General features: G+C 44.2%; 2 protein-coding genes across 11 annotated transcripts in view; one reads left to right on the top strand and one right to left on the bottom strand.

The window, feature by feature from the left end:
- gcm2 (glial cells missing transcription factor 2) overlaps nt 1-12,164 on the bottom strand; it is a 13,169-nt gene extending 1,005 nt beyond the window's left edge. The window contains exons 1-8 of the mRNA XM_056584578.1: nt 11,740-12,164; nt 10,599-10,662; nt 10,077-10,265; nt 8,944-9,056; nt 7,662-7,769; nt 6,430-6,731; nt 5,407-5,608; nt 1-4,452 (exon numbers count right to left, since the gene is read on the bottom strand). The exon at nt 1-4,452 is cut by the window's left edge and continues 1,005 nt beyond it. Of these exons, the coding sequence (XP_056440553.1) occupies nt 4,183-4,452; nt 5,407-5,608; nt 6,430-6,731; nt 7,662-7,769; nt 8,944-9,056; nt 10,077-10,265; nt 10,599-10,662; nt 11,740-11,823 (1,332 nt within the window). The 5' untranslated portion in view covers nt 11,824-12,164 and the 3' untranslated portion in view covers nt 1-4,182. The remainder of the gene's footprint in view (nt 4,453-5,406; nt 5,609-6,429; nt 6,732-7,661; nt 7,770-8,943; nt 9,057-10,076; nt 10,266-10,598; nt 10,663-11,739) is intronic.
- Nucleotides 12,165-15,040: 2,876 nt separating this feature from the next.
- Nucleotides 15,041-26,945, top strand: LOC130377422 (synaptonemal complex protein 2-like). 10 transcript variants are annotated; one of them, XM_056584551.1, is made up of 25 exons: nt 15,041-15,124; nt 15,895-16,014; nt 17,630-17,743; nt 17,848-17,952; nt 18,257-18,281; nt 18,470-18,555; nt 19,077-19,165; nt 19,693-19,727; nt 19,884-20,026; nt 20,136-20,188; nt 20,286-20,331; nt 20,776-20,868; nt 20,954-21,026; nt 21,348-21,505; nt 21,893-21,995; nt 22,223-22,272; nt 22,371-22,476; nt 22,626-23,182; nt 23,279-23,321; nt 23,753-23,833; nt 23,946-24,046; nt 24,838-24,932; nt 25,950-26,049; nt 26,362-26,420; nt 26,516-26,935. In XM_056584551.1, exons 1-25 carry the CDS (start codon nt 15,068-15,070, stop codon nt 26,613-26,615), a joined length of 2,592 nt encoding a protein of 863 aa, XP_056440526.1. In that variant the 5' UTR covers nt 15,041-15,067; the 3' UTR covers nt 26,616-26,935. The 10 variants fall into 10 exon arrangements, with proteins under 10 accessions (XP_056440526.1, XP_056440524.1, XP_056440523.1 ...); XM_056584549.1 differs by having other exon boundaries at nt 22,650-23,182; nt 26,516-26,934; XM_056584548.1 differs by having other exon boundaries at nt 22,638-23,182; nt 26,516-26,934.
- The last annotated feature ends 716 nt before the right edge of the window (nt 26,946-27,661 follow it).

The following is a 27,661-nucleotide window of genomic DNA, read 5'->3' as shown; positions in this document are numbered from 1 at the left end:
GCAGCCATTGTTTTCGATGCATTTATCTCCAGATGCTGTCTGAGTCCATGCCACCGTTGGTCCCCACCATGGTCCCCTCTCCTCTTCCAATCTGAGCCCAGGTTTGTTTGGAAGTCACTTCAAAGCTACCAGCATGCGGCTGAGGTTGTCTGAAAGCCCGGATGGTCTTAATGCCTACGTGACGTGAGTCTGTGTCCTCACTGTGATGAACTCTGCTGATTAGACCTGAGATGGAGGAGATAGAAGCAATGGAAGAACAGGAATGATACGAGTGGTGAAGAACGGATGAACAGATTAAAAAGGAAACAGGTCGGACTAGTTTGGATCAACATAAACAACTTCCTAAGAAGAACTTCTCCCTCGTTTGAGTCTAATTAAATTAGACTCAAACCATGTGTGGGATCCACACATGGATCTGCGACTGACTGTTCTGACTGACTGTTCTCATGTCAACTCTTGAGCACATCTACCCTACAACTGACTGTCATTTCACGTTCCACTTTTGTGGTCAGGCAGGCTTTGGTCCACAGCTAGCCCCACAGCTAGTTCCGCAGCTAGCCCCACAGCTAGCCCCACAGCTAGTTCCACAGCTAGCCCCACAGCTAGCCCCACAGCTAGCTCCACAGCTAGCCCCACAGCTAGTTCCACAGCTAGCCCCACAGCTAGTTCCACAGCTAGCCCCACAGCTAGTTCCACAGCTAGCCCCACAGCTAGCCCCACAGCTAGCCCCACAGCTAGTTCCACAGCTAGCCCCACAGCTAGCCCCACAGCTATCTCCAAAGCTGTTGTCAAATTCTGCTCCGTCTGGCCCTTGTCGTAGGCTGTAAGCTTAAGTAAAGGTTAGTTTACCCTAACCTCTACCTCTTACTGATAGGTCTGTTGAACACCTCTCCAGCTAGCGCTTAACAGGAAGTGACTTGTCGATATGCAGGAAGCAGCCGTTCCATTATATACTGTTAAACAACATGTTGAGCCTTATCACTGTTATATGTCATGGTGTCTACTATTTTACTTTGCAGTGTGATGTGTTTCTTCATCTGTTTTTATATTTTTTAAATTCCTGTCTTGGCAAAACAGGTACATGTCTTGTTAGGCGAATCCCTCTTCTCAAACACATCGAGTCCTGATTAGATCTTTGGCTGCGGCAGAGAGCGCAGGAGTTGTTCCACGAGATAGCATCTCTGCATGGCCCGATGTGGAGAAGAATATTTCAGCAGTGTAATCAGCATTACTCACGGATAACAACTCTTGAAAAAGTCAAGGAGACGTCTTGTGCTCCCCTAAGAACTGAGCTATATCTTGTTATAGGAACTGTCCTACATTTTGTGTTTCACTAAGAACTATCCTACATCTTAAGAACTCTCCTTTATCTTGTGTTCCACTCAGAACTCTTCTATATCCTGTGCTCCACTAAAAACTGTGCTATATATCCCTTCTTCGACCAGTCCATTATTCAAATGAGTTTTTAACAATTTTCAATGAGTTTTGGAGAGACTTATTCATCTTTTTTTTGGATACATCTCTTAATGTCTCACGGTTTTCCTTATGACTCTCCCCCCCGCTCTCTCTGTTGTTGATCAACACCCGCATAGAATTAAATCCAAAACATCCATTAACGCCGGGCCACATCTGAGCGGAGACGATGGGAGTCGGAGGTGAGAGGGATATAGGGGGCCGAGGGGGTTTGTTTGAAAAGGTATCTGATGTCACTGGATAGAAAGATTTATTTAGCGGTGAGGAGAATGCAAAGGAAGACATGATTTGCGTGTAAGCGAGCAGAGATGGAGCGATGGCGACGGGGACACCTTTCAACAGATCCCCGGGATAAGGAGATGTTTGGTAAGGGGATCAGCCAGCTGCTCCCCCATCTCGCACCAACAGACCCAGCAGCTTAGCTAATGGGACCCCCCCCCTCAGCCAATGGCAGCGCAGCTTCGGCGACTTCCAGTATAAGCCATCCGGCAGGAACGTTCAAGTTGACATGTTTTCTTATGTTTGCCTATGATGGTTGCTGCAAGGCAGAAGGATGCAAGTAAAAGTAGTACAGGTAGCTAAATGTATACAGTCTTTGTGAATGTTGGTTGTATGTTTTTGAATGCATAGTACTGTATATATTGTATTGTAATGTATCAGTAACATAACTTCATAAATTGTACGCCGTATGAAAAAGGCTCCTCAGCTAGTTAAAAGGCTTTTCAACTAGTTAAAATGCTACTAGACTAGTTCAAATGTTAGTCAAGTGGTTAAAAGTTTGTTAAAATGTCTGTAAACTAGATAAAAGCTAGTTTAAATGCTAGTCAACTTGTAAAAGCTATGGTTCAAATGCTGGTCGACTAGTTCAAAGCCTACAATTAACAACAGAAGCTATGTAATATAATACAACATGGAATAATATATCATGTATATTAACACTGAGAATATAATAATGTACTGAATGCTAGTAATGAAGGGAATAAAAAATAAACAAACATATAAGGACTGGTGGCAAGGCGCGCCTGGAGACAACAAAAGATTGGCTTCGGAGAGCAGGGAGAAGGCAGAGAAGAGGGTCACGGGACGGTCGCACTGCATCATGTCTCTACGCGCTCTTGTCAAAACAACATTTATTACTCACAGACAGTCTTCTACATCCTACCTTTGATCACTTACATGACTACCTTTTGAACTATAGCTGCAGACTCAAATGAACCGTGACAGGAGTTCTGTCTCGATGACAGAGACGGAGAGCCTGCTTGTTTTTTCACGGCTACATTAAGTGTGTTTGCTGGTACAGGTTTACACGTTTTGCTGGTACATTGCAAAAGTACAAGTTTGATTGAGGAGCCCATTCCGACGATGATATATCTATCACTTTAAGCCTGAAAAGTACACCCATTTTAGGGTTAGGTTAGCCATCTCTTTGAGGCTGTGGGAGGATTCCTGGTGGATCGGTTGAGTTGAAACCAAGTGAAACATGTTTAGAAGAAACATTCGTGCCCGCTCGGTCTCAGGCTCGACTTCTAGTAATCTTCTTGATCAACACTGATTGGATCCTGTTATCCAGGGTCCGCTGAGATCGTAGGGCTCTTGCATCGTTCCAGTACGGTTGGTAGGGGTGATGGTAGGATTAAAAGTATGTTTGTAGGATCAATGGGATTCATTCTAACAGGGTTCATCATATATTTTATTGAGATGGATCTTCTTGCATCATTCCAATGTCCTTGATACATTGAGGCGTCCTCATGTCTGTATGCTTTTATCTCCTCCAGGTTTTTCAAAGTCTCTGCTTGAAGTGCCCAATCTGAGTTTTCGTTCACTAGATATGGCTCCTGTTAGGGTGTAGTAAATCATACTCAGATCGACCCAGAACATAAAGATCATGCAAGGCAGAAACGTATCAGACATGTTAAATACAGAACAGTAAAATTGTTTCAGTCTGTTCTCAGTAGAATTCAACTTTATGTTTCAGTGTTCAGTGTTCGATACCAGAATCCAGTCCTTAGTTTACCTGGACAGTCTTTGATTCCACAATCCATTCCTTGGTTTTCTCAGACAGTCTTAGATTCCACAATCCAGTCCCTAGTTTACTCGGACAGTCTTTGATTCCACAATCCAATTCTTGGTTTACTCAGACAGTCTTTGATCCTATAATCCAGTCCTTAGTTTACTCAGACTTGGCTCCTAATACTCTGTCTAGAAGTAAGGTCCATTAAATCATCGATGGAGGAAGGCAAGCACTCCCCACTTTGTCTAAAGCTTTGAAATGTAGTTGTTGTTACTTTATCACTTTATAGCGGACGTTACTACTGGTTTACTATAGAGTAAAAGTTATGACTGTATTACTATATAGTATACGTTTTTACAGTATCGCTATATAGTAAAAGTAATGACTGTATTACTATATAGTAGCAGTAGTAATAGAAGTAGAAGGACTAGTAATAGCAGTAGCAGCAGTAGTAGTATTAGTAGCAGGACTAGAAGTATTTGTATTAGTAGTGATAGCAGTAGCAGTAGTACTAATAGTAGTACTAGCAGCAGTAGTAGAAGTAATAGTAGGAGTATCAGTAGCAGTAGAATTACTAGTCGTAGAATGAGTAGCAGCAGTGCTACTCAACACTATCATCTTTGTAGTTAGTAGGAGAAGTATTCGGTATGTATCGGTAGTAGCCGTTGGTTTTGAAGTATATATTACATTGGCGGTGTTCAGTATTCATCGTAGCGGTACGCGTTGCCATAGGGACAGCGGTAGTCGTAGCTCTCCCCCCGCTCCGTCTTGGCGTGGAGGGGGTCCGGCTGGAAGGAGAGCGACTTGATGACCCCCCCGGACTCTTCGGTCACTTTGACCTCCGTGGAGTAGGAGGAGGAGGAGTCCTCGGGGAGGGAGGAAGAGCAGCCCAGGGGGGCCTTGGCCGGGGGGCAGGGCTGGTAGCCCGGCACCGCGGGGGACGGCTTGGGGCAGGGCTGGTAGGACACCTGGACGGCGGAGGGGACAGACGGACACGACTCAGGGAGGACGTCAAATTGACTAGCAGCCGAAGCGACATGGCCGACACGGGCAAACCTTTCCCGGGCGTGACTGTGTTTTTTTGCAGGCGGAATCCGGGGAAAAGTCCCGCCTTAAACGCTAGGATTGGACAGGCAGCCTGTCAGTCAAACTCGCACGCTGTCTCCTAACCCTAACCCTAACCCTAACCCTATCAGAGAAATGCATTTGACTAGCGTTAGTTTAATATACATTACAATTTAAGTTACCTTCCCTGCGGTCACATGACAGATTTTAGCCCTTTTGGATTGGAGCAGGGATTTAAACCAACGTGATTGGATAATCTCTGGCTATCCCTTCATTAATATTCATTATTTTCTCGGATTCCGCCTACGAAAAACACATTCGCTTCCCGGACAAGAGAAACTAGAAAATCTGGTTCTGGCACTGGCCCACTGAGAAAAGGTGTCTGTAAAGGTTTCAGATCAACACGTGCACGCTGGCCACTGTAGATATACACTCATTAAAACCCCCTCTCAGGGTTTTTCACCCCTTTCACTACTACTACTATTAATAATAAACCATCTAGGGCTGCTCGATTTTGTGAAAAATCATAATCCCGATTATTTTGGTCAATATTGAATTCACGATTATTCAAACGATTATTTTTGAGTTTGAAGACACTTTGAAATTTTGCCTTAAAAAAATACACAAAATGGTCAAAAAGAAAATGTTCCAATCTAAAATAATACAAAGATGTGTATCCATCTGTTCTGCCCTTTCTATAAAACATAAAATAAAAAAATAAAATAAAAGAATCTTATTTTTTTTAAATCGAAAAACTCGATTATGTTAACCTTGCGATCGTTTAACGCCGAATCGAAATCGCGAAATCGCCCAGCCCTACAACCATCCACTCTAGCATGTTCTGGTTCAGCGTCTACCTTGGTGGTGGTGGTGATGATGGTCTGCAGGGCGGCGGGGGAGCCGGGCGCGTTGCTAGGGTAACGGCAGGGGTACTCCGGGGTGTAGTAGTGGTTGTCTCCATAGGGGGCGGCGTTCTTCAGCAGGTCCCTCCAGCCCTTGGTGCCCTGGGGGTCGTACGAGGAAGAGGACGAGGAAGAGGAGCCCAGGACTGGAGCCACCCTGCAGTGAGAGAAAATAACACCGTGAGGACACGCACTGCACACGCTCAGGGCAACAACGTCAGCGGCGGTTGGGAATCTTTTGGAATTTTGTGGCAAAAATACTTTAATTGAATAACAAAACGTGGTGGAGTATGAACTTCAATCTTTGATGTGATTTGTCCTCTAGTACATTGTGACGGTCTTTAGGAATACCAATCGTTCACTACCCACGACTGCGTGCCCTGTGGGACTCTCCCAGTATTGTAGCTAGGGTTTAGGGTTTAGGTAAAGGGTTGAGGATAACAATAAGGGTTAAGGGTTGAGGTTAAGGGTTGAGGCAAGGGTTAGGGTTGAGGTTAAGGATTGAGGCAAAGGTTAGGGTTAGGATTGAGTTAAGGATTAGGGTTGAGGTAAGGGTTGAAGTGAAGGATTGGGATTAAGGGTTGAGGATAAGAGTTGCGGTAAGGGTTAGGATTGAGGTTAAGGATGGAGGCAAGGGTTGAGGTAAAGGGTTAGGGTTGAGGTAAGGATTAAGATTAAGGGTTGTGGTTAAGAGTTGAGGTAAGGGTTAGGGTTGAGGTTAAGGTTTGAGTTTAAGGGTTGATGGGTTAAGGGTTCATGTTAAGGCAAGGCAAGGCAAGGCAACTTTATTTATATAGCACTTTTCATACACAAGGCAGACTCAAAGTGCTTCACATATAAACATTGTCATACAATAAAATAAAATAATAAATAAGTAAAAGAAAACATATGCAAGAAATGAGTAAAGTATTGTATTTAAGAGAAAATTAAATTGAAAGTTAAAGGGTAGAGTGAGTGGTGAAAACAGATGGCACTGACCGTGGATCACAGAGATCCGAGCTGTGATTGGCTGCCGGGTCTCTGTGGAGTGGAGCTGCGTAGCTTCCCGACCCCAGGTAACCGGGGAACTCATAGCCACACCCTGGCCGAGGCATGTAAAGCCTCGGGTTGGTGGGTTTCTGCAAGGCGGGCGGGGCCTCTCCCAGAGCATTGTGGGTATTGTAGTAAGGTTCCGGTTGGAATGGAGGGTAGTGCTGTGGCTGGAGGGGGTAGTTTGGCTCGCCGAGAAAGGACAAGCGATCTGGAGTGTCAACACAGGACAGCAACGCCGGGCCCAAACACTGGGAACGAAAACAAAGGAAAGGAATAACAAGGAGTAGGTGAGGTTGGTGCTAGGGGGGGGGGGGGGGGGGGGGGGGGGGGGGGGGGCGGCTAGGGAGGGGCTAGCCAAAAAAGCTAAGCTAAGCAACAGTGGTTATTTTCTGGCTTGTAACTTGAATCACCCTTCGGTCGCGCAGACAAAACTGTTGGAAAGGTACTGGGCATGTTAACAACGTAATAGTCAAGCGAATCATTCAAACATATAATCGACTAGCCTAGGATTTACTATTTAGCCGCCAAAAAATGGCTTCCAGTAAATTGCAGTTAGTGATTGTCATTCCTGCTCTTTTTAGTGAGCCAGATCTTTTGGCTAAGCTCACCCATAAGAGCCGGCTCTTTTGGCATAAGAACAGCTCTTTGTTGATTAACGTTAGCCCGGGAAATGGGTTGATATTGCTGGTTGAGGACCCATGTGATTCGACGGTGAATCGTACAATAGTTGTGTCTTTGTCCTACGACATGCTGAGTAGTGTTTGATTTTGTTGGATGAAATGACGAATGTCACGGCTGGACATGGGCTACTGTGCTGAACATGTGGCCTTCGGCAGTCACTCTGTCAGCTGTTTCTAGGAACAGTTCTGAATAGAATGCCTCTTGTCTATTTCTACATTAGGTTTTGGGACACACCGCTGGTTACCCAGAAACCGACGTTCCCACACTTTAACGCTGTGTGATGTATCTCGAAATTAAACAAGGTCCCTCTCTGTGCTCTCCAGAAAGGCGAGTCGGCTTCCGCAGCTCACCTGAAAGAGCTCTTGCAGCCTAAACCCACATAAATAGCATGCTACCAAGTGTAACCACATAGATAGAATGCTACCAAGTGTAACAAGATGGATAGTTTGTAACCAAATGTATCCAGATCGATTGCATGCTACATGCTAGCACCGTACCTGTCTTTTCTGAGTGAACGGAGAGCTGACTCTTCTCTTCACAGAGCTGCGTCTGGCCTCCGTCTCTGACTTGGACTCTGGTCTGGGGTGGTCGTGGACTCCTTTGGCCTGCAGTATTTTGGGGAACATAAATTAGTTCTAGAAGATATTAGTATAGTAAGTTAAAAGTTGGGCTATCTTATATTTTAAATGCTAGGTGTTTTGGAATTACAATGTTTTGCCAACACTCCCTCTATTTAACAGTGTGAAAACAAAGTGTTAGTTCCTCAATGTACTACTTTATTTACATCGCTTATGCTTTAACGTGTATTGAAGGTCACCCAAACCCGAGATACAACCGAAAGCGATGTTATTTAGGTACACACAACTGAAACGCGAGCTGTGGCAGGTTTAACTCTGAGTGGTTACCGGTAAGGGCTTTGTGCATGATCCATAGCAAGAAGTTTATTTCAAAACATAACTACCATGCTGAAACATGCGTTATCTAGGATCCTGCCATCATTGTTCCTGCCAGTGTGGTGTGCTTTCCGCTAAATGCCTTCATAACATAGAATACAAAAGGGTTTATAACCTTTTAAGAAAACTGTTTTGGTACTTTAGAAACAAAAATAATCTGTTTTAAAATTGTACTCGTGCATCCAGAGAGAACTACTCCACATTTCATCAACATTTATTTTCTAGACTGCTTAAAAGCTTGCCGTCTCAAAAAGGAATGTTTTTAATCCCACGTGACACGTTGGCCTTGTTTACAAGAGCGTTTTGAATCTCTTCACATCGTGAACGGTTATTAGATCGCGTTGCAAAAGAGAGATCGTTCCTCAGTTTGAACAGGCGGGAACGGTTCCAGAGTTATGGATGACCATGGTCCATCCATCTCTATTGGCCTGCATGCTACGCTACGTTAACTCTAGATTTACGAGAGAGGCGGTCTTCTGGACCGAATCTCTCACTGAAGTGGGGAGACACCTGGTGAGCTCAAACGACAGCGCTCGTCAACCAATTAGAAAGCAAGGATATACATTTGCTCATGTGTCTGAAACTGAAGCACTAGAAAACACCAGACCTTGCATTTCTGTTTTTAACGGGATTCCCACATGTGAAGACAGGCGGAATCTCTACAGGTATCTCTAAAGGTATCTCTACAGGTGAAGGCTGAAGGTATCTCTACAGGTATCTCTAAAGGTATCTCTACAGGTGAAGACTGAAGGTATCTCTACAGGTATCTCTACAGGTGAAGACTGAAGATATCTCCACATGTTTGAGGGAGGATGTGGACCTTCACCTGGAAGAAGATGGACGTCTCGTCCACCCTCCAGAAGTTGGTGACCGGGTAGCCGCTGTGGCCGCGGCACGGCAACAACTCCAGGCTGGCGTTACAGCTGGGACAGGGCTTCTCTGGAGACACACACACACACACACACACACACACACACACACACACACACACACACACACACACACACACACACACACACACACACACACACACACACACACACACACACACACACACACACACACACACACACACAAATAGGAGTCAGGGATAGATTCATGGTTTTGGTTAGGACTCAGAGTTAGGACTCAAGGTTAGGACTCAGGGTTAGGACTCAGGGTAAGGGTTAGGACTCAGGCTAAGGAATCAAGGTTAGGACTCAGAGGTAGGGATAGGACTCAGGGTTAGGAATCTGGGTTAGGACTCAGGGTTTGGGTTAGGTTGGGGGTTAGGACTCATGGATAGGACACAGAGCTAGGACTCTGGTTTGGACTCAGAGTTAGGACTAAGGGTCTTGGTTAGGACTCAGGGTTTGGACTCAGGGTTAGGACTCAGGGTTAGGACTCTTGGTCTGGGATAGGACTCAGGGTTTTGGTTAGGACTCAGGGCTAGGACTCTGGGTTAGGACTCAGGGCTAGGACTCTGGGTTAGGACTCAGGGCTAGGACTCTGGGTTAGGACTCAGGGCTAGGACTCGGGGTTAGGACTCAGGGCTAGGACTCTGGGTTAGGACTCAGGGCTAGGACTCTGGGTTAGGACTCAGGGCTAGGACTCTGGGTTAGGACTAAGGGCTAGGACTCAGGGTTAGGACTCTGGGTTAGGACTAAGGGATAGGACTCTGGGTTAGGACTAAGGGCTAGGACTCTGGGTCAGGGTTAGGACTCTGGGTTAGGACTCAGGGTCAGGGTTAGGACTCAGGGTTAGGACTCTGGGTTAGGATTCAGGGTTAGGACTCTGGGTTAGGACTCAGGGCTAGGACTCAGGGCTAGGACTCTGGGTTAGGACTCAAGGCTAAGACTCTGGGTTAGGACTAAGGGCTTGGACTCAGGGTTAGGACTCTGGGCTAGGACTCGGGGCTAGGACTCTGGGTTAGGACTCAGGGTAAGGACCACGTGTCCGGGTTGGGGCTCATCTCCTTACTTTGCTGTTTCTGCCGAGCCTTGTCACATATGGCGGGTCTGAGTTGTAGGCGGGTACCGTCAGAGAGTGTACAGCCTCTGGAACAAACTACAACTCCCAGGCACGACTTCTTGAGGATCTGGCAGTTGTGGTTGTTGGTGTTTCTCATCGCCCAGCCTGACAAATGCCTCTGTGCGTTCTTATCTTCACCTGAAACATGTTCAATGAATTGAGTAGACATGACTATTTTCACAGAAAACAACACAATTACACAAACACAAACACGAATAAAGCTTAATAATAACTTAATAGTGGCCAAATTATACATTACCATTTATATAAGGGTATTAGGGATTAACCATTTTTATATAGGGATTAATTTAACGTTAGGGATATAGAAATAATGCAATATTATATGTACACATATAATTATAATGAATTATAATTACAATAATAATTATAATAATAACAGTAATAACAATACGTATATATAGGCAAATATATAGATTACATTATTATTAAAAAAATATTTTATTTTATTACCGTTATATATGAAGCGGACGTAACCGTCTGTCCACTCTTGAAAAGGATCGAACTGCTTGATTTCCTGCAGACAGAAAAATAAACTTGGTGAAGGCTTTATTTAAGGTAATGGTTACTTAACCCTCAACACAACAGTAATCAATAAGCATCATGTTCATGTTCGACAGCGACATATCGTTGTTTCTCTTTCTTCTGACAAGTAGGCCTACTTGTTGTAAGTCGCTTGGATAAAAGCGTCTGCTAAATGCCCTAAATGTAAATGTTCATAATAATAATCACAATCATGATACGAATCATCATTTCTGATGATCATAATATTCATCATAACACTAATTATAATTTCTGATAATAATAATCACAATATAGCCTAATTATAATATGTATCAAAAATAATAAGACGAATATTGCATGCTTAATAATAAATATGTAGGCTATTTAACGAGTATTCAACGTGAGTATTCAAAAATCTTAATCAAATACATTTGGAGGATATCCTAATCCTAGCCAATTCACAAAAACATATAGCCTATTTACTAACCCAAATAGAAAGGACCTTCTTAAATAAAATCCAACGAAGCTACAATTTATCCGATGTAAAATAATTAAAAGTATTTTGCTCAGTGGTAGGCCTAATTGCAAAAAAGATCAGTGGTAAATATGAACGTATTGTAAACATATAGGCTAGTTAATATTTACACGGACATTTAGATGTTAGAAATATCAGTGGTAGACCTTAACGCAGATATAGCCTAAATAACAATATATATAGGCTAGCCTAACCAAGATGTGGGGTGAATATAGAAATGTAGACATATGGTCAAAAGACCAGTGGTAGGCTATATGATACAGACCGTTGCTTTGTTTTTTTAAGAATATCGGCGAAATCTAGATGATGAGCCAGTGAATCGTTGGGTCATGATTTGCGGCCCACAACTTAACTGCATGCTACAAATCCAGGCTGTGAATAATGATACATAATCTAATTTTAAACGTTGGCAGCTGCGGAATTAACGTAGCCATCGAAATTCATGCAAAGGGGATGTTGTCCGAGTTAACGCGTTGAGCGGGTGAAGGGGTGACCGCAGCAGGTGTGTGTTAATTATAGTTTATGAGGTAGTTTGAGGTCGTTGATGTGAGTTACCTGAGGTAGTTTGGGGTCGTTGATGTCCCAGGTGAACTTCATCCCGACGGAACACACGCAGTCCTCTCCGTCCCCTCGGGACATCTTCACATCCGTTCAGTCTCACTCTCAGTTCATCACTCTGAACGCTGCTCCGGCTAAAGTTCACTCTCCATACGTCCGACCGCTCTGAGGTAGGCCCACTTGAAGGACACCGAATCCCTGAACCTTAAAACGAATGATCCCTTTCTGACATAAAGCGTTTATCAAAGTTTTGGTGAGGCGTTAAAACGTTTGGTCCCGTTTGGTGGAGTCAGAGGAATGAAGTCTGGACGTGTAATAATCCAGTTTGGTAATAAGGCTGATAATTGCGAAGTATTGAGTACGGGCGACAGGTGAGAGGACAGGTGAGGCTGTGTCGAGCTGGGAGGAGAGAAGGAGCGGAGGAAGGGTTAGAGCTGGGACTGGGAGAGAGAGGGGAGGGAAGAGAGAGAGAGAGAGAGAGAGAGAGAGAGAGAGAGAGAGAGAGAGAGAGAGAGAGAGAGAGAGAGAGAGAGAGAGAGAGAGAGAGAGAGAGAGAGAATTAGTAGTAGGCCTATATAACATTGATACATCATTATTTATGATCATTATATCAACATTGCTAGACCAGTGAAGTACAACGAGCCTAACGACAAATGAACGAACATAAGGTGTGGGATAAGTTAAATGAACTACACCGCATATGGTCACTGACTGATGCTTGATGTGAAGTTTATGTTGAGCTAGTGTGTGTGTGTGTGTGTGTGTGTGTGTGTGTGTGTGTGTGTGTGTGTGTGTGTGACACTGTGTGTGTGTGTGTGTGTGTGTGTGTGTGTGTGTGCGTGCGTTTGCGTGTGTGAGTGTCTGAGAGAGAGAGAGAGAGAGAGAGAGAGAGAGAGAGAGAGAGAGAGAGAGAGAGAGAGAGAGAGAGAGAGAGAGAGAGAGAGAGAGAGAGAGAGAGAGAGAGAGAGAGAGAGAGAGGGTTGGAAGCGAGTGAGAACGTATCTTATGTCAGCAAAATAGACAACGACAAAAACCCGTTAAACGGCCCCGTAATCAAGGTTGTGTGTGCGTGTGCGTGTGTGTGTGTGTGTGTGTGTGCGTGTGTGTGTGTGTGTGTCTGTGTGTGTGTGTGTGTGTGTGTGTGAGAGAGAGAGAGAGAGAGAGAGAGAGAGAGAGAGAGAGAGAGAGGAGAGAGAGAGAGAGAGAGAGAGAGAGGAGAGAGAGAGAGAGAGAGAGAGAGAGAGAGAGAGAGAGAGCGTGTGTGTGTGTGTGTGTGTGTGTGCGTGTGTGTGTGCGCGCGCGTGTGTGTGTGTGTGTGTGTGTGTGTGTGTGTGTGTGTGTGTGTGTGTGTGTGTGTGTGTTGTGAAAACATCAGAGCAGTATCAACATTGTTGAGCCCAAAACAAACAAGTCATTAGTCATCAATTAGAGGACGCGATGACTTTCTCACTTTCACGACGACCGCATATTATATATGTGTAGATTATATTTGTTATATTAATGTATAATACATATTGAAATATTATTGAGTGTGTATAATACATTACATAATACAAAGTACAACCCTATCTCTTGTCGCTTCTTGGAGGACCTCAGGATGCAGGTATAGATAATATATAATAGGCTACAATGGATCGTGCACATCTATACATCCGGTCCTCATCGATCCATGCAACTATTCTGCACTAGAGCGTATTAATTAATAATATATCATATATGATATCACACAGAGAGACCTTCCGTCCTTCTGAGGGCCTGAAATGAGAGGAGATGCAGAGTGAGGAGGTTGGTTCTTGAGCTTCAACCTTGGTTATTATAATTACATTATATCGGAGTCATTTGTTTAACCAAATCCTCTGTCGGAAAGATCCATAGAGTTGAATGTCATTATAATAATTATATTTGAACGCCATCTTGTGTTCATTTCCATAAGAAGTGAACTGTTTGGAGTTTCTTTATGGATCGTTGGTTATGGATCATATGGTTTATTAATCCCTCAAGACGAGGCGCTGCTCGGTGTGACTGTGCCCGTCATCAGGACATGAAGATCATCAATCCCACGGTGTTTTGCGTTCCTTAAATCCTATACGTCTTAGGTTCGATGATTCAAGAATACAAATAATAAATAAATAATAAATATTAAAAACAACAGCAACATTTTAAGATGATGTGTTTAATTTGTAGACTGGTGCACCATTACTCTGTTAGGTGTAGTTTATCTCATATCGTGTGACCAACATCCGACTGTTTCTTTGTTGTTGTGACAAACAGTCACGTGGCGTATGTGCCCTTTGCGCCTCTAGTTGTTGGATCAGATGCAACATGGCACCATAGATTCAAATGTTTTATTAGTGATCATATGTTATATTTTATAATAATCGATTATATATTTGAAATTTTCATGTAAAAAGTGTCAGAATGTGAACAGAAGGTGTCTCTATTGGCCACAAATTTTAAATATCTAAATACACTGTAATTTAATAGTTTGTATTTAATAACAATAATACGTTTCATTATGATAATTCATATTATCATATTGTTGTTATTGCATTATTTTTAGATAAATATAGGCCTACATATATTTATTTATTTATTTATTAGTATTATTATTAACGGCCTATTCCAAACGCTCCGATGTCATTCAAACGAATTGACGTGCACTTTGGATTTGAATGCAGGCTGTTTATTAATTTAATTGTTTATTTTCGACCTGATTATTGTGTTGGCATACAAAGCGCACACACACACACACACACACACACACACACACACACACACACACACACACACACACACACACACACACACACACACACACACACACACACACACACACTGCACACGCACGCACACACGCACGCACGCACAAACACACCCACACACGCAGTGGCTAACTGTCACATCTGCATGAAATAACCCCATAGTGCTTCACAGCGTTGCTTGATTTGGGGATAATAATAAATCCAATTCATTGTGTTGGCATCGTAAAAAGTCTCTTCATAACGAGGTGCCGCTGTGTTCAGCCTGGGGGAACTTGCTGTTCAGCTGCACATCGGAATGCTGGGTCTTTTACATTTTGCCTTATTTTCTTACATTTCCTCCGTTAAATCCGCGGTGCTCTTAATCCTAATGCGGACGAAATTAGAAACATATTTTTTATTCTTTTGATATTTTGTATTTTTTGCAATCGGACCGGCTCCTGTTCCAACATATCGGTTGAGATGTTTGCAGAGCATCGTCTTGGGGACGATTAGCTGAGATAAGAGGAGTAATCAGCCCGCCGTCATCCGGGACCTCTCCGTGATAAACCTCATTAACCTAATCAATGACAGGCGGCGGAACTTGTGAGGCAAACATGGATAAAGAGAATACAGCGAGGCTGGTAAATATTAAGTCATTTTTTGCGACGCACAAAGACCACTAATATCACGCCGACATCTCTGAGCTTTTAATAATAATGATGATAATGATAACAGGTTTTAAAATATGTTCTGATTGTTTAAATATGACAGTATCCTACTATAAGGCCTTCACCTTTTAACTGACAGTATTGTACAAGTAGAGTGCAGTACTATTAGTGACAGAGTAGTGTATAACTAGGATAGGCCTACTGTTTAACAGTACTAGGCTATATTGTTTCACTATCCTAGAGTACAGAACTATAGGCCAACTGATTAGAATACAGTGCTATACTGTTTATACTGTTTACTGTTTCGTACATGTTGTGTATTTTACAATATCAAAGAAGTGCTTCAAATGTGTGTTGTGTATTTTATAACGGTAGTGTTTCAATCGTATGTTGTGTATTTTAGAGTGTTTCATACGCGTGTTGTGTATTTTATAATAAAAAAGAAGTGCTTCTTACGTGTGTTGTGTATTTACTAACAGTAGGCTAGTGTTTCATACTTGTGTTGTGCATTTTATAACATAACAGTAGTGCTTCATATGTGTGTATTTTATATAATGACAGTAGTGCCTCATACGTATGTTGTATTTTATAATCTAACAGTAGTGCTTCATACGTGTGTTGTGTATTTTTAACGGCAGTGCTTAATACGTGTGTTGTGTATTTTTAACGGCAGTGCTTAATACGTGTGTTGTGTATTTTTAACGGAAGTGCTTCATACGTGTGTATCTTGTGATCTCTCTCAGTTTGAGCTGAGCTTTGAGGACTACCTGATCCAGAAGGACTGTTCAGGTCTGGCCCTGAGGATGCAGGAGGAGGGGCTAGATCACGTACTGGTGGTCCGACTGGACAAGATGGTAACCAAGGTAACTAAGGTCCGACTGGACAAGATGGTAACCAAGGTAACTAAGGTCCGACTGGACAAGATGGTAGCTAAGGTCCGACTGGACAAGACGGTAACCAAGGTAACTAAGGTCCGACTGGACAAGATGGTAACCAAGGTAACTAAGGTCCGACTGGACAAGATGGTAGCTAAGGTCCGACTGGACAAGATGGTAGCTAAGGTCCGACTGGACAAGATGGTAACCAAGGTAGCTAAGGTCCGACTGGACAAGATGGTAACCAAGGTAACTAAGGTCCGACTGGACAAGATGGTAACTAAGGTCCGACTGGACAAGATGGTAACTAAGGTCCGACTTGACGAGATGGTAACCAAGGTCCGACTGGACGTGATGGTAACTAAGGTCCGACTGGACGAGACGGTAACTAAGGTCCGACTGGACGAGACGGTAACCAAGGTAACTAAGGTCCGACTGGACAAGATGGTAACTAAGGTCCGACTGGACAAGACGGTAACTAAGGTCCGACTGGACAAGTAGGTAACCAAGGTAACGAAGTTGGACATGACGGTAACTAAGGTCAGACTGGAAAAGATGGTAACTAAGGTCCAACTGGACAAGATGGTAACCAAGGTAACTAAGGTCCGACTGGACAAGATGGTAACCAAGATAACTAAGGTGGACATGATGGTAACCAAGGTAACTAATGCTGCTATCCATTTGGATGGTACGCTGGTACGAACGACCAGCTTCAGCGAGAACGTGACGTATTTCCCTTGCTCCAGCCTTCCAGTTTGCCATTTGTGTTTCTGTCGAGCCACGAGGGGGAGTAGTAGCAGGCTAGTCATCATTAGCATCATAATCTCTTTAGCAAACCAGCTTCAAAACAAAACTTTACATTGAATTGGATGCAAAGCAAGACCGTGCAATGCATATATTGGTGACCGGATTAAAGCAGCAATGAAATCAAGTGTGTAAGAGGTTTTAAAAACGACATTAAAACCACCAACGTGGTACAAATGGAAAGAAAATACATCTCTTCCCCCATTAACTATGGGCGCAGCCATCTTCTTTGCGAGTTGTACAGCTCTGCTTGTACAACAACTTGTACAAAAGGGGGCGTGCCTCAGTGAAATGCCGCAAGAAAGCTGGGAGATTTGCGACTTTACCACGTAAATCCAAATGGATAGCAGCATCAGATCGGACTGGACAAGATGGTAACCAAGGTAACTAAGGTCCGACTGGACAAGATGGTAACCAAGATAACTAAGGTGGGCATGATGGTAACCAAGGTAAATAAGGTCAGACTGGAAAGGATGATAACCAATGCAACCAAGGTCAACTAGAGGTTACTAAGTTCCACCAGATGGGCACTAAGGGAACTAAGTTGTATAGATACAGATGCAGTTGGCTTTAATGATCACAGGATATTGTTGAAAGTTGTTTGGGTGTCATGAGCTAAACAAGTCTAAAGTCAAATCCTGGTTTGGTTATGAGGACCGATGTGGGCTAGTCCCCTGCCATGGGGCACTTTGGTTTCTCTGAATCCAAAAGTGTACTTCTGCTACGGTACATGACATGAGGATGGGCGTACTGTGTTGCCTGTGTGGCGTTCTCCTCTGACCTCCTGCAACGTTCCCAGGAGCTGGCTGAGGAGGGGTTCATGAGCGCCACACTGCTGCTGAAGGCTCTAGGGCGCATCTCGGAGAAGAAGGAAGACCTGCATCATCTGTTGGAGCACGGACTCGGACCGAAGGTGAGTGGACTCGCTTTACCAAACCATTATTCCCAATCCTTGGAAAATGGGGATAAATCAAATGAAACCCTGCCGGTATTTAATGGTGTGTTTTGGTTGTGCAGGTGTTGTTCTGGTTTGAAACCGTCGGCGGACTCCTGGGTTCTGAGGGCTACCGAAACACCGGCCCTCTGCAGAACCTTGCAGAGGAGTTCTATGACTACTTCCTGGTAAGAGATGCGTGCTGCTTCCTAGAGTGATGCGTTCCCCTACTTCTTTGTGGTTTTCGGGGGTTCCATGAGATGCTGGCCGGGACAGGGGTACGTTTAGGGGAGGAGCACGCTAACCAAGTCCTACCTCAGATTAACATCAGAGGTCTGGTAGCTGATGAGTTTCATCCTTAAGTGGTTAAGGTTAGTATTGTTTGGGTGGAGGGGGCATGAGTGACTTGCTAGTTTTTTTTAATCTATTGTTTAAATCCCGAAAGCTGATTGTTCGAATATTGTCATAGCAACGTATTATTTTCATCCACAGCTCCTTGGACAGCCTTCCCTTCACGGTAAGTATTTTTTTTTGTGTGAACGTAATATTAATTTATTACTATAGTGTGTGTGTGTGTGTGTGTGTGTGTGTGTGTGTGTGTGTGTGTGTGTGTGTGTGTGTGTGTGTGTGTGTGTGTGTGTGTGTGTGTGTGTGTGTGTGTGTGTGTGTGTGTGTGTGTGTGTGTGTGTGTGTGTGTCACACCAGTGTCAGCTTTCCTGCTCTCTACAATACTCTCCCAGTTAGCCAGGCTGGTTTTGAATCCGGTGATCGCCTTCTCTCCCCGTTTAGAGGTAAGCACTGGAGCTGCGCTGTTCACCCTCACACCTCCTCACTTGCATATTTTTTCACCTTCGTCCCTACTTCACTAACCCTACCCTCTTAACCAGTCAACTCTCCTCACCGTAGCCGCCCAACACTTCTAACCCTGCCCTCCTCACCAGTTTAACGGGAAGGGTTTAAGACAATCACGTTACAAACCTGGCAGTGCTGTCTGGAGGTTCTGTTTGGTCGGATCATCAAAAGTCGACACGCCCTTAATGACACTGAAGCAACTCAGCCGTTCAAATGGGTCACAATTCCAAATCACTTCTTTATCAATGCTTCGCTGGGGCAGGGACTAAGCACTAGCTAATGCCTTAGGAGATATTTGAAATAAACACAATGCATTAACCCTATTTATATCAAACACAAGGCTCTTGCCCTCTGTATATCAAAGAGAATGCTCTAAACCTCTGTATATCAAAGACAATGCTCTAGCCCCGTGTATATATGCAACGCATTGCACTAACCCAACCCGTAACATGTGTTTCAGGCTATTAGGACATACAACACTCTTCTAGAGTCTCTCAACAGAGAGGAAAGGAAACGGCTGCAAGTTGATATAAATCAGCACAGAATACTGTAAGTATCTGATACTGGTCACTGAACAAGTATCAGAAGAATAATCTTCAGTCAGCTTAATGTATAGAATTAGAAATAATTGCAAATAATGTAAAATGGATAGATAGATAGATCCTTTAATAATCCTAAAGGAAATTACAGTGTCACAACAGCGTGGACAGACATAACAAACACACATTCCCTCATATGCTAAAATACTTAAATACTACAATAAATACAATACTAAATACTACAAGTGCAGTGTAAAAATGCAGCCAATATATAGTTTGTTGTTATCATTATCAACAGATGAGTAGATATCAATTATAGTCTAATTTTGTTTGATGTAGTTTGTTGTGGACGCAAAGGGCTGACACCTTTTGACTCTCATTTTGAAATGCCACACAAGCTGGATGAAGATTGAGCTTGCAGTAGAATTTAATTAAGTGATCATGTCTGCGCTTAATGTTAACTCTCATACCTGTATAAAGATATACTAACCCTGGTCGTATGCTACATGTTTACCTTTGTGATTCCTTGTGGTTTAGCGATGAGCTTGCAGCTTCAATTCTGACAGTGGGAGGTGATGAACACACACACACACACACACACACACACACACACACACACACACACACACACACTGTATCAGATTAGTAATTGTATGATTTTGCAACAGGATTGGTAGTCAAGCTCTTCTTTCTGGATGAGATTAGTCATCTAGTACTTCCTGTATCAGACTACGAGTTCCAGGTCAGCATCTCGGAGGCACTATGCCGCATGACCCCCAAACAGGACAGAGAGCAGAGGGCGAAGGACTGGTTCTACGACCAGGATATCATCGATGCCTTCTGCCGGATCCGAGACAAAGACTTTGAAGTGGTACGTCTTGTTTCTGTACCGTACGGATACGTTGAACTATATTTCAGTTTATCGTTATCAATCATGAAAATTATTATTTGAAGGTAACGTTATGTTTCTGTCCCACAAGGACTGTCGATTATTCCTCAATTATATCAACGGTTGCCAAGGAAACCAGAGGAGGTATTTGTAGTATTATTACAGCTTTTGGTATCCAGATATACATGCAAATTGAACTGGTTTTACGTCAATTTAGTAGTAACTCTGACTGTTGTTTCAGGGTTTATACATTTCCTTGTCGCCGAGCCTTCCTTGGAAATACTGAGGTAAACAAACAATCTTGTCTTGCATGAGTATATGATTATTATTGTCCTAACCCCCTCTGAATGCTGAAGAGCTCCATCTGGCTGCAGTTCACTTACCGACCAGAGGGGCAGTAATGAGACCGTTTTAGATTCTTTCATTTGTACCTTTTAACCACATTTGCCTGACCAACAGAGTATCAGGTCGTAAGTAATAACAAGGCTCAAAGTGTGTGTGTGTGTGTGTGTGTGTGTGTGTGTGTGTGTGTGTGTGTGTGTGTGTGTGTGTGTGTGTGTGTGTGTGTGTGTGTGTGTGTGTGTGTGTGTGTGTGTGTGTGTCACAAAGCCCACAACATCCATGGAGTATATGTTGGTTCTGTGCATCAAATTTAGATTATGGTCTAAAGATTCTCTTGTGTCACTTGTACCTAGTTATTCATGTACCAAACATGTCCTCTTTTCATGAAGCTGTTTAGTCCAAAGGATGACAAGCTGGACCGGTTCTGGATCGACTTCAACCTGGGCTCAGAATGCATCAGCTTTTTCATTGACGATCAGCAGGTATTATTCAGAGCTAGAATCCACAGAAGTTACGTTACAGATTAAGTACTGAAGGGTCCTTAACGATCTGTATCGTGTACTTCAGGGCTTTCTCTGGGTCTCAGTCCACCTCCCAAAGCATGGGGTCGAAAGCTACACCCTCTACTCTCAACAAAACGGTAAATAGTTGCATTGATATCCACCAATGAGCGAGCTTTACATAAGCGCGGCTGCACATAGTGTAATGCACTACATTATAACATGAGGGCAATGAAGGAAACTTTGGAGGGTTAGTTAGCATCTAGGAGACGCTTTTATCCAAAGCAACTTACAAAATGTACATTGCTCAGAAGAAAACCAAACAATAATATATCCCCGTATACAACATAGATAGCTTGGACAAGATGCTACCCAATAGTAAGACCTATTTATAGAGTACAAGTAAAACGTACAATAAGTGCGTACATTAAGCGCAAGATGTGGCCCTCCTTGGTCCCCAGAGCTCGACGAGGAGGAGACGGTGGTCCGCCTGGAGCTGAGCCGGCCGTTGGTCCACCTGAACAGCGGGGAGATGCGGGTCCAGCTGTCCTTCAGCCCCCAGCACCACTCGCTCGTGCTGGAGGCCTTGGGCAAAGTGTTCGGCCCGCCACCGTCCCAGGTGAGGTCCCCCTAACCCTAACCCTCACTCACTCCAGCACTACTTCTCACGCCTGCCCCCCAGGAGGTACAGAAGCATTAGATGGCCTTATCCCCTCAGCCATGATCCCGTTACTCAACGAAGCCAAACCCCACAGATGATGGATGTAACTATGTATCCCCCTGTACCCGAACCCCAATGTATGTCTGTTGTCATCGATGTCAAATGCATACATGTATTTTATGCATGTCCTTTATGTGCCTTTGACGAGTAATTAAGATGACAAATGACGGAAGGAAACGGTGGAAAAAAAAAAATCCCTAAGGGGATAACTAATAAACAAACTAAATTGGTAAACACTAACTTGGCTGCCGAGGAAAGTTAGTATTTGATTTGTGTGGGGTGCAGGAAACGCCGGGCTTTCTTCAAATGAAGGACAGAGAGGAGGTCTTGACCCTCAGTCGAGGTGGCAGGACCTACTACAAGAAGAAACCGAAGAGCAAACTGAAGAGTAAGGACTCGTAGCTCTGCTAAACTGTGTGTGTGTGTGTGTGTGTGTGTGTGTGTGTGTGTGTGTGTGTGTGTGTGTGTGTGTGTGTGTGTGTGTGTGTGTGTGTGTGTGTGTGTGTGTGTGTGTGTGTGTGTGTGTGTGTGTGTGTGTGTGTGTGTGTGTGTGTGTGTGTGTGTGTGTGTGTGTGTGTGTGTGGTACTAACCAATTTATGTGTCATCACGTGCAGTTCTCCCGCTTTCGTCCGCCAGCAGTGAAGACGGGTCTACTCCATCAAGGGTAAGAAGTCTCTCACCTGAGGAACATAAATTACGACATGAATCCAAGCCTCGTCGGTGAATAATTTTCTCTCCCCTCCTCTCTCCGTCTCCATGTAGCCTCTCTCTGCAAGCACTCCAAGCAAAGCAGAGATTCTGTTCGACAAGATTATAAAAATGCTTCCAAAAGACAAGACGCAGCCCTTACAGACTTTGAATGACTCGGGTAAGACTCAGGAGTCTGTGGATCAAACTATCGCCGATGTCCCTACTAATAGACCGTTAAAATTAATAAGTGACCCTCTGGCGCCATCTACGGCCCGTTTGGCAACACTACTGTACAATACATCAGTTCAGTGATTAAAGTACTCTCAGGTCTGACTGAAGGCTCTCGACCAGAGCTCAGTGCCGAGGGACCGGACCTGGACCCGGAGGGGACTGAGGACCGTGGCCTGGACCTACTGTGGATTGAGGACCCTGGGCAGACCGAGGACATCGACTTGGACCAAGAGTGGACTGAAGACCTAGGGCAGACCGCGGACAGTGGCGTGGGCCTAGAGAAGTCTGAGGACCGTGACCCGGAGCCAGGGCGGACTCGGGAGCCAGAGCGGACTCGGGAGCCAGGGCGGACTGCGGACAGTGGCGTGGGCCTGGAGCAGTCTGAGGACCGTGACCCGGAGCCAGGGCGAACTCGGGGGGAGCCAGGGCGGACCCGGGAGCCAGGGCGGACTGCGGACTCTGACTTGGACCCGGCGAGGACTACGACGAGGGGCCTGGACCCGGGGCGGACTACGAGCGGCCTGGACCCGAGGCAGACTGCGGACCCGGGGCGGACTGTGGTCCGTGACCTGGACCCGGGGCGGACTGTGGTCCGTGACCTGGACCCGAGGCGGACTGTGGACTGTGGAGACTGTGGCGTTTCTGTGAACCAGGTTCCACCTTTAATGTTGTCTATAAATTAGTTAATTCAGTACCAAATACTTTGAGGCGAGTTCTTCACAGGACAATTGGATATCTTCTTTTTCTAGAACGTTCTCAACACTCCCAGGAAGAGGACGTCATCCAGAACCGGTATTTATTAATTGATGTAGGCCTATTTATTTATAAAAAAAGATTATGTACAAAAGAACAGTCTGAATTCAGAATCCCTAATTCAGTGACTGTACAGACAGCTACTAGTAGGCCTACTACAGTACAGTTGTACTTTAATATACTGTATGTCTCCATGGGTTATCTCTTTCAATATCAAGAGTAATTTCCCATTGGATGACTTATCATACATTAATTAAAATGCTGGCATGTGTTCCTATTTTTTATTCATAATTATGTTTACAATGCATACTTTTTTCGGCTCTTGTGATCTTTCTGTGGGATAAAAGGTTGTACATAATGACCCTTAAGGGTCTATAGTTATAGTTTGAGGCAAACAAAGTAAGAACATGTTTATGGCAGTCTTCAAGTCTGTATTCGTGTTTGCTTTTGTCATTTCCCGTGTGTTGTAGAACCACCAATAGGGGCGTCTTGTCCCAAGAAGAAGGCGTGGTCTATTCCTGTGGGGGAGGAGCCAGGCCCATCACTCAAAGGTCAGAGTTCAACCAATGAATGACTCTGAATATGGAGGTAGAGGTGATCTTAGTGAGTCAGGAGGTTAAGGTTAAGGTAGGTTGTAGGTTGAGGTCTCTCTCTGCCCTCCAGACGTTCCGGTCGAGGCCGGTTCAGACCAGCAGGCCAGCATCGTGCCGGACTTCAACAACCTTACCAGACAGCTGCAGGACAGCATGGCTGCCGCTACACAAGTAGGCATAGGACATGATACACAACTTGATACAGTACATGATACACACAACTTTGTACAGTACATGATACACACAACTTTATACAGTACATGATACACAACTTTATATAGTACACGATACACGCACCTAGATATAGTACATGATACACACCACTTTATATAGAACATGATGCACACATAGTACATGATACACACATCTTTATATAGGACATTATACACACAACTTTATATAGTACACATAATACACAACTTTATATAGTACATGATACGCACAACTTTATATTGTACATGATGCACACTACTTTATACAGTACATTATACACACAGAGATCATGATACACACAATTTTATATAGTTGATGATGCAAAACTATGCACAGTACATGATACACAACTTTATATAGTACATGATACACACATCTTTATATTGGACATGATACACACATTTTCTATAGGACATGATGCACACCACTTTATACAGTACATTATACACACACAACTATAGAGTACACATGATACACAACTTTACATAGTACATGATACACATAACTTTATATAGGACATGATACACAACTTTACATGGTGCAAAACTATGTATAGTACATGATACACAAGTATGACCAGTACATGATACACAAGTATGCATAGTACATGATACACAAGTATGCATAGTACATGATACACAAGTATGCATAGTACACAATACACAAGAGCACATGGTAAACAAGTTTACATGGTACATGCTACACTATTGTAGACCTACTGAGGACCTTAAGGTGCGTTTGTTTTGCAGCGATGCTGCCAGCGGGTTGAAGGTCAGGTGGTGGAGTCTTTCACAGAGGGCCAACAAAATGTTTCTTCTCTGCTGATGGCTGTACAGAAACACAGGTACCCTCTGTCCATCCTGACTGCAGGTAGCCTGTGAGCTCATCTTTAACTAGAGCCTGTATTTATCGCTCCTCTTAAACTAGAGCCTGTATTTATAGCTCCTCTTAAACTAGAGCCTGTATGGGCTTCTCTTAAACTAGAGCCTGTATTTATTGTTCCTCTTAAACTAGAGCCTGGATAGGCTCCCCTTAAAGGCAACATATTATACCACCAGGTGTGAGTGTGATTAGCCGTTACAAGCCGTTTCGAAAAAAAACGCTTCTTCTGACATCACGAGTGGGCGTGTCCACCTAGATGTGTGATGGATAGAGGAGCAACATTTGCTACAGTCCACTGGGTAGGCTGAAGAAAAACCTGACTTGTAATGGCTAAACACACTCACACCCGGTGGTATAATATGTCACCTTTAAACTAGGGATCTCGGATCGCTAAATCCAGTAGTCGTTTGGTCGTGACCTCAAAACACATGAAGCACTCCAACACGTGGTCATGTGACATGTCCACATGGTCCCGGGATGAACCTTTTAAGAAAAAGCCCTGTTCACAAGTCCCATGTTTTCCTTGAAGTGTTGCTTGAGTCAACTGTGTGTGGTTACATCACGCGTCAGTACCTCTCTAACTAACTATAACAATCATTAGTATATGCTACACGTGAACCTCCCAAGATGGCCCAATCTGATTGGTTTACTATCTCGGGATATTGGGCATTAGCTCATGATTGAGATCTCAACCTCGAGATATTGTTTGACGGCCGTCACGTCACGCTAATAAAATCAAAATCCCGGCAAAAAGTGTTGTGTATTTTTGGAGTATTCACGTATTGTGTGTGTGTGTGTGTGTGTGTGTGTGTGTGTGTGTGTGTGTGTGTGTGTGTGTGTGTGTGTGTGTGTGTGTGTGTGTGTGTGTGTGTGTGTGTGTGTGTGTGTGTGTGTGTGTGTGTGTGTGTGTGTGTGTGTGTGTAAATAAAACAATTGTTAATAATCCATCAATAATTTTGCTAACTATGCAACTGTCTAGGCTGCGCCTGCTCCAGAGGTTTGAGAGGAGGGTGGTGGACGAAATGAGGCAACTGCAGGAAAGATTTCAAAGCCTTTCAAACATGGAGACCGAGTTACTGGTAGGGCTGATACTGTCTGACACCCTGAACATAAAGGCCTCGGTACCGGTTGGCCTTCTATCCCCACCCCTACTGTCTAACCCTGACTCTCTGTCTAGCAGCGCTGACGTCTCTCTCTCTCTCTCTCTCTCTCTCTCTCTCGCTCTCGCTCTCGCTCTCGCTCTCTCTGTCTCTGTCTCTGTCTCTGTCTCTGTCTCTGTCTCTCTCTCCCCATCTCACTAATGTCTCTCTCTTCATCTCACTAATGTCTCTCTCTTCATCTCACTAATGTCTCTCTCTCGCTTGCTCGCTGACGTCTCTCTCTCTTTGCAGAGCTTCGTAAGAACCGAAATGCAGTCTTTGGCTTCGTTCTGCGACCGACAGCAGAGTGGGTCAGTACACGCATGATCACACACACACCGCGACGTACCGCCGCATCAAGAACTTAAAATCCCTAATTTCCAGTCGTCTCCTTGTTATGTTGAAGGCTGGCGTCCCTGGATTATAAAAACCAAGACGAAGAGGACGAAGAGGACGGCGTGGAGAGGAAGAATGGAGGAGAGGGCACAGACACTGAAGAGGCCTAGAGTTCAGCACAGACCTCCAACTAGTTATCAAATAGTTTGATTGGTTATCCACAATGATAAAATAGTTCTCCATCGTCACGTTAACTGAATTCTCCACCTTCATCATTTCGAAAAAAAAAAAATGATTTGTTTTCTCTGCTTATAAATGTGTTTACAGTTCGGAATCTGTCTCCTATGTGAGTTGCCTCTAAAGTAACAGAAGTGACTCCAACCCTGTCGTTCGGTCCACTGCAAATTTTGTGGAAATAAATAATTCCTCATGGACTGTAATACAGCCTCTGCAACACTACATGGCAGTGTTTCACGGGCTGAAGATGTAATGCCGCGTTTCCACTGCAGGGTGCGGTACGGTGTGGTACGGCCTCAGTCCGGGAGGGAGGGGGCGGTATAGCCCAGCTCAGTTCAGCGGTCGCGTTTCCATCGCCGACAGAACCCTATATGGTAGGTCGGATATCGATCGCTGCGGCAGCTACGTAAACAACGTCTTCCTCCCCAAGAATGCAGCGGAACGTCTCCGCCTCCTTGTTTGCTCAAGCAAGCATTTTACGCGACGTGTAAAAAATATTAAAGAATAATACCTCGAGGCTACTGTTTGTTTGTTCTTATCCCCACGTCACCCGGAAGTGACGGTTCTGTCTACCAATCAACGGAGGGGGTGGGTAGCTCGAATTTTCCGGTACCCTTTCAGGCGTCTCGTCTCGTTTTCAGTACCCCAACGGAGGGCATGAAAACGAGGGCAAAACTAGCACGGCTCAGTCCGGGTCACGCCCACTTTTGGCGGTGGAAACGCAATCCGTACCGCACCCTGCAGTGAAAACGCGGCGTAAAGACAACCAACGATGCAGTGAATTTCATAAATTGTGCCAAGATATTTTTGGGTGTAGGAACGCGTTTCAATTACAAGTAGGCCTAACGCAAATTAGTAAAAAAATGCTTTTTTAAGTCTGTAATTTACTCTTACTCGAGTGAATACTTGATCTAGAATTCTCTTCTCTATACTCAATCACATTTTCATTTGTGCCTTCATTCAAATTTATATTTTGATA

The sequence above is a fragment of the Gadus chalcogrammus genome, chromosome 23, assembly GCF_026213295.1.
Source record: "Gadus chalcogrammus isolate NIFS_2021 chromosome 23, NIFS_Gcha_1.0, whole genome shotgun sequence".
In the NCBI taxonomy this organism is placed as follows: Eukaryota; Metazoa; Chordata; class Actinopteri; order Gadiformes; family Gadidae; genus Gadus; species Gadus chalcogrammus.
This window is presented reverse-complemented; position numbering and strand designations above follow the sequence as displayed.

Bases quoted from the DNA above. Each gene is read 5' to 3' on its own strand.
- LOC130377422 (XM_056584545.1), top strand. From the start codon at position 16,039: ATGGTAACCAAGGTAACTAAGGTCCGACTGGACAAGATGGTAGCTAAG. The intron at 20,189-20,285 runs GTATTTGTAGTA...CTGTTGTTTCAG, and splicing joins TGCCAAGGAAACCAGAGGAG to GGTTTATACATTTCCTTGTC. The intron at 21,996-22,222 runs GTAAGGACTCGT...CATCACGTGCAG, and splicing joins ACCGAAGAGCAAACTGAAGA to TTCTCCCGCTTTCGTCCGCC.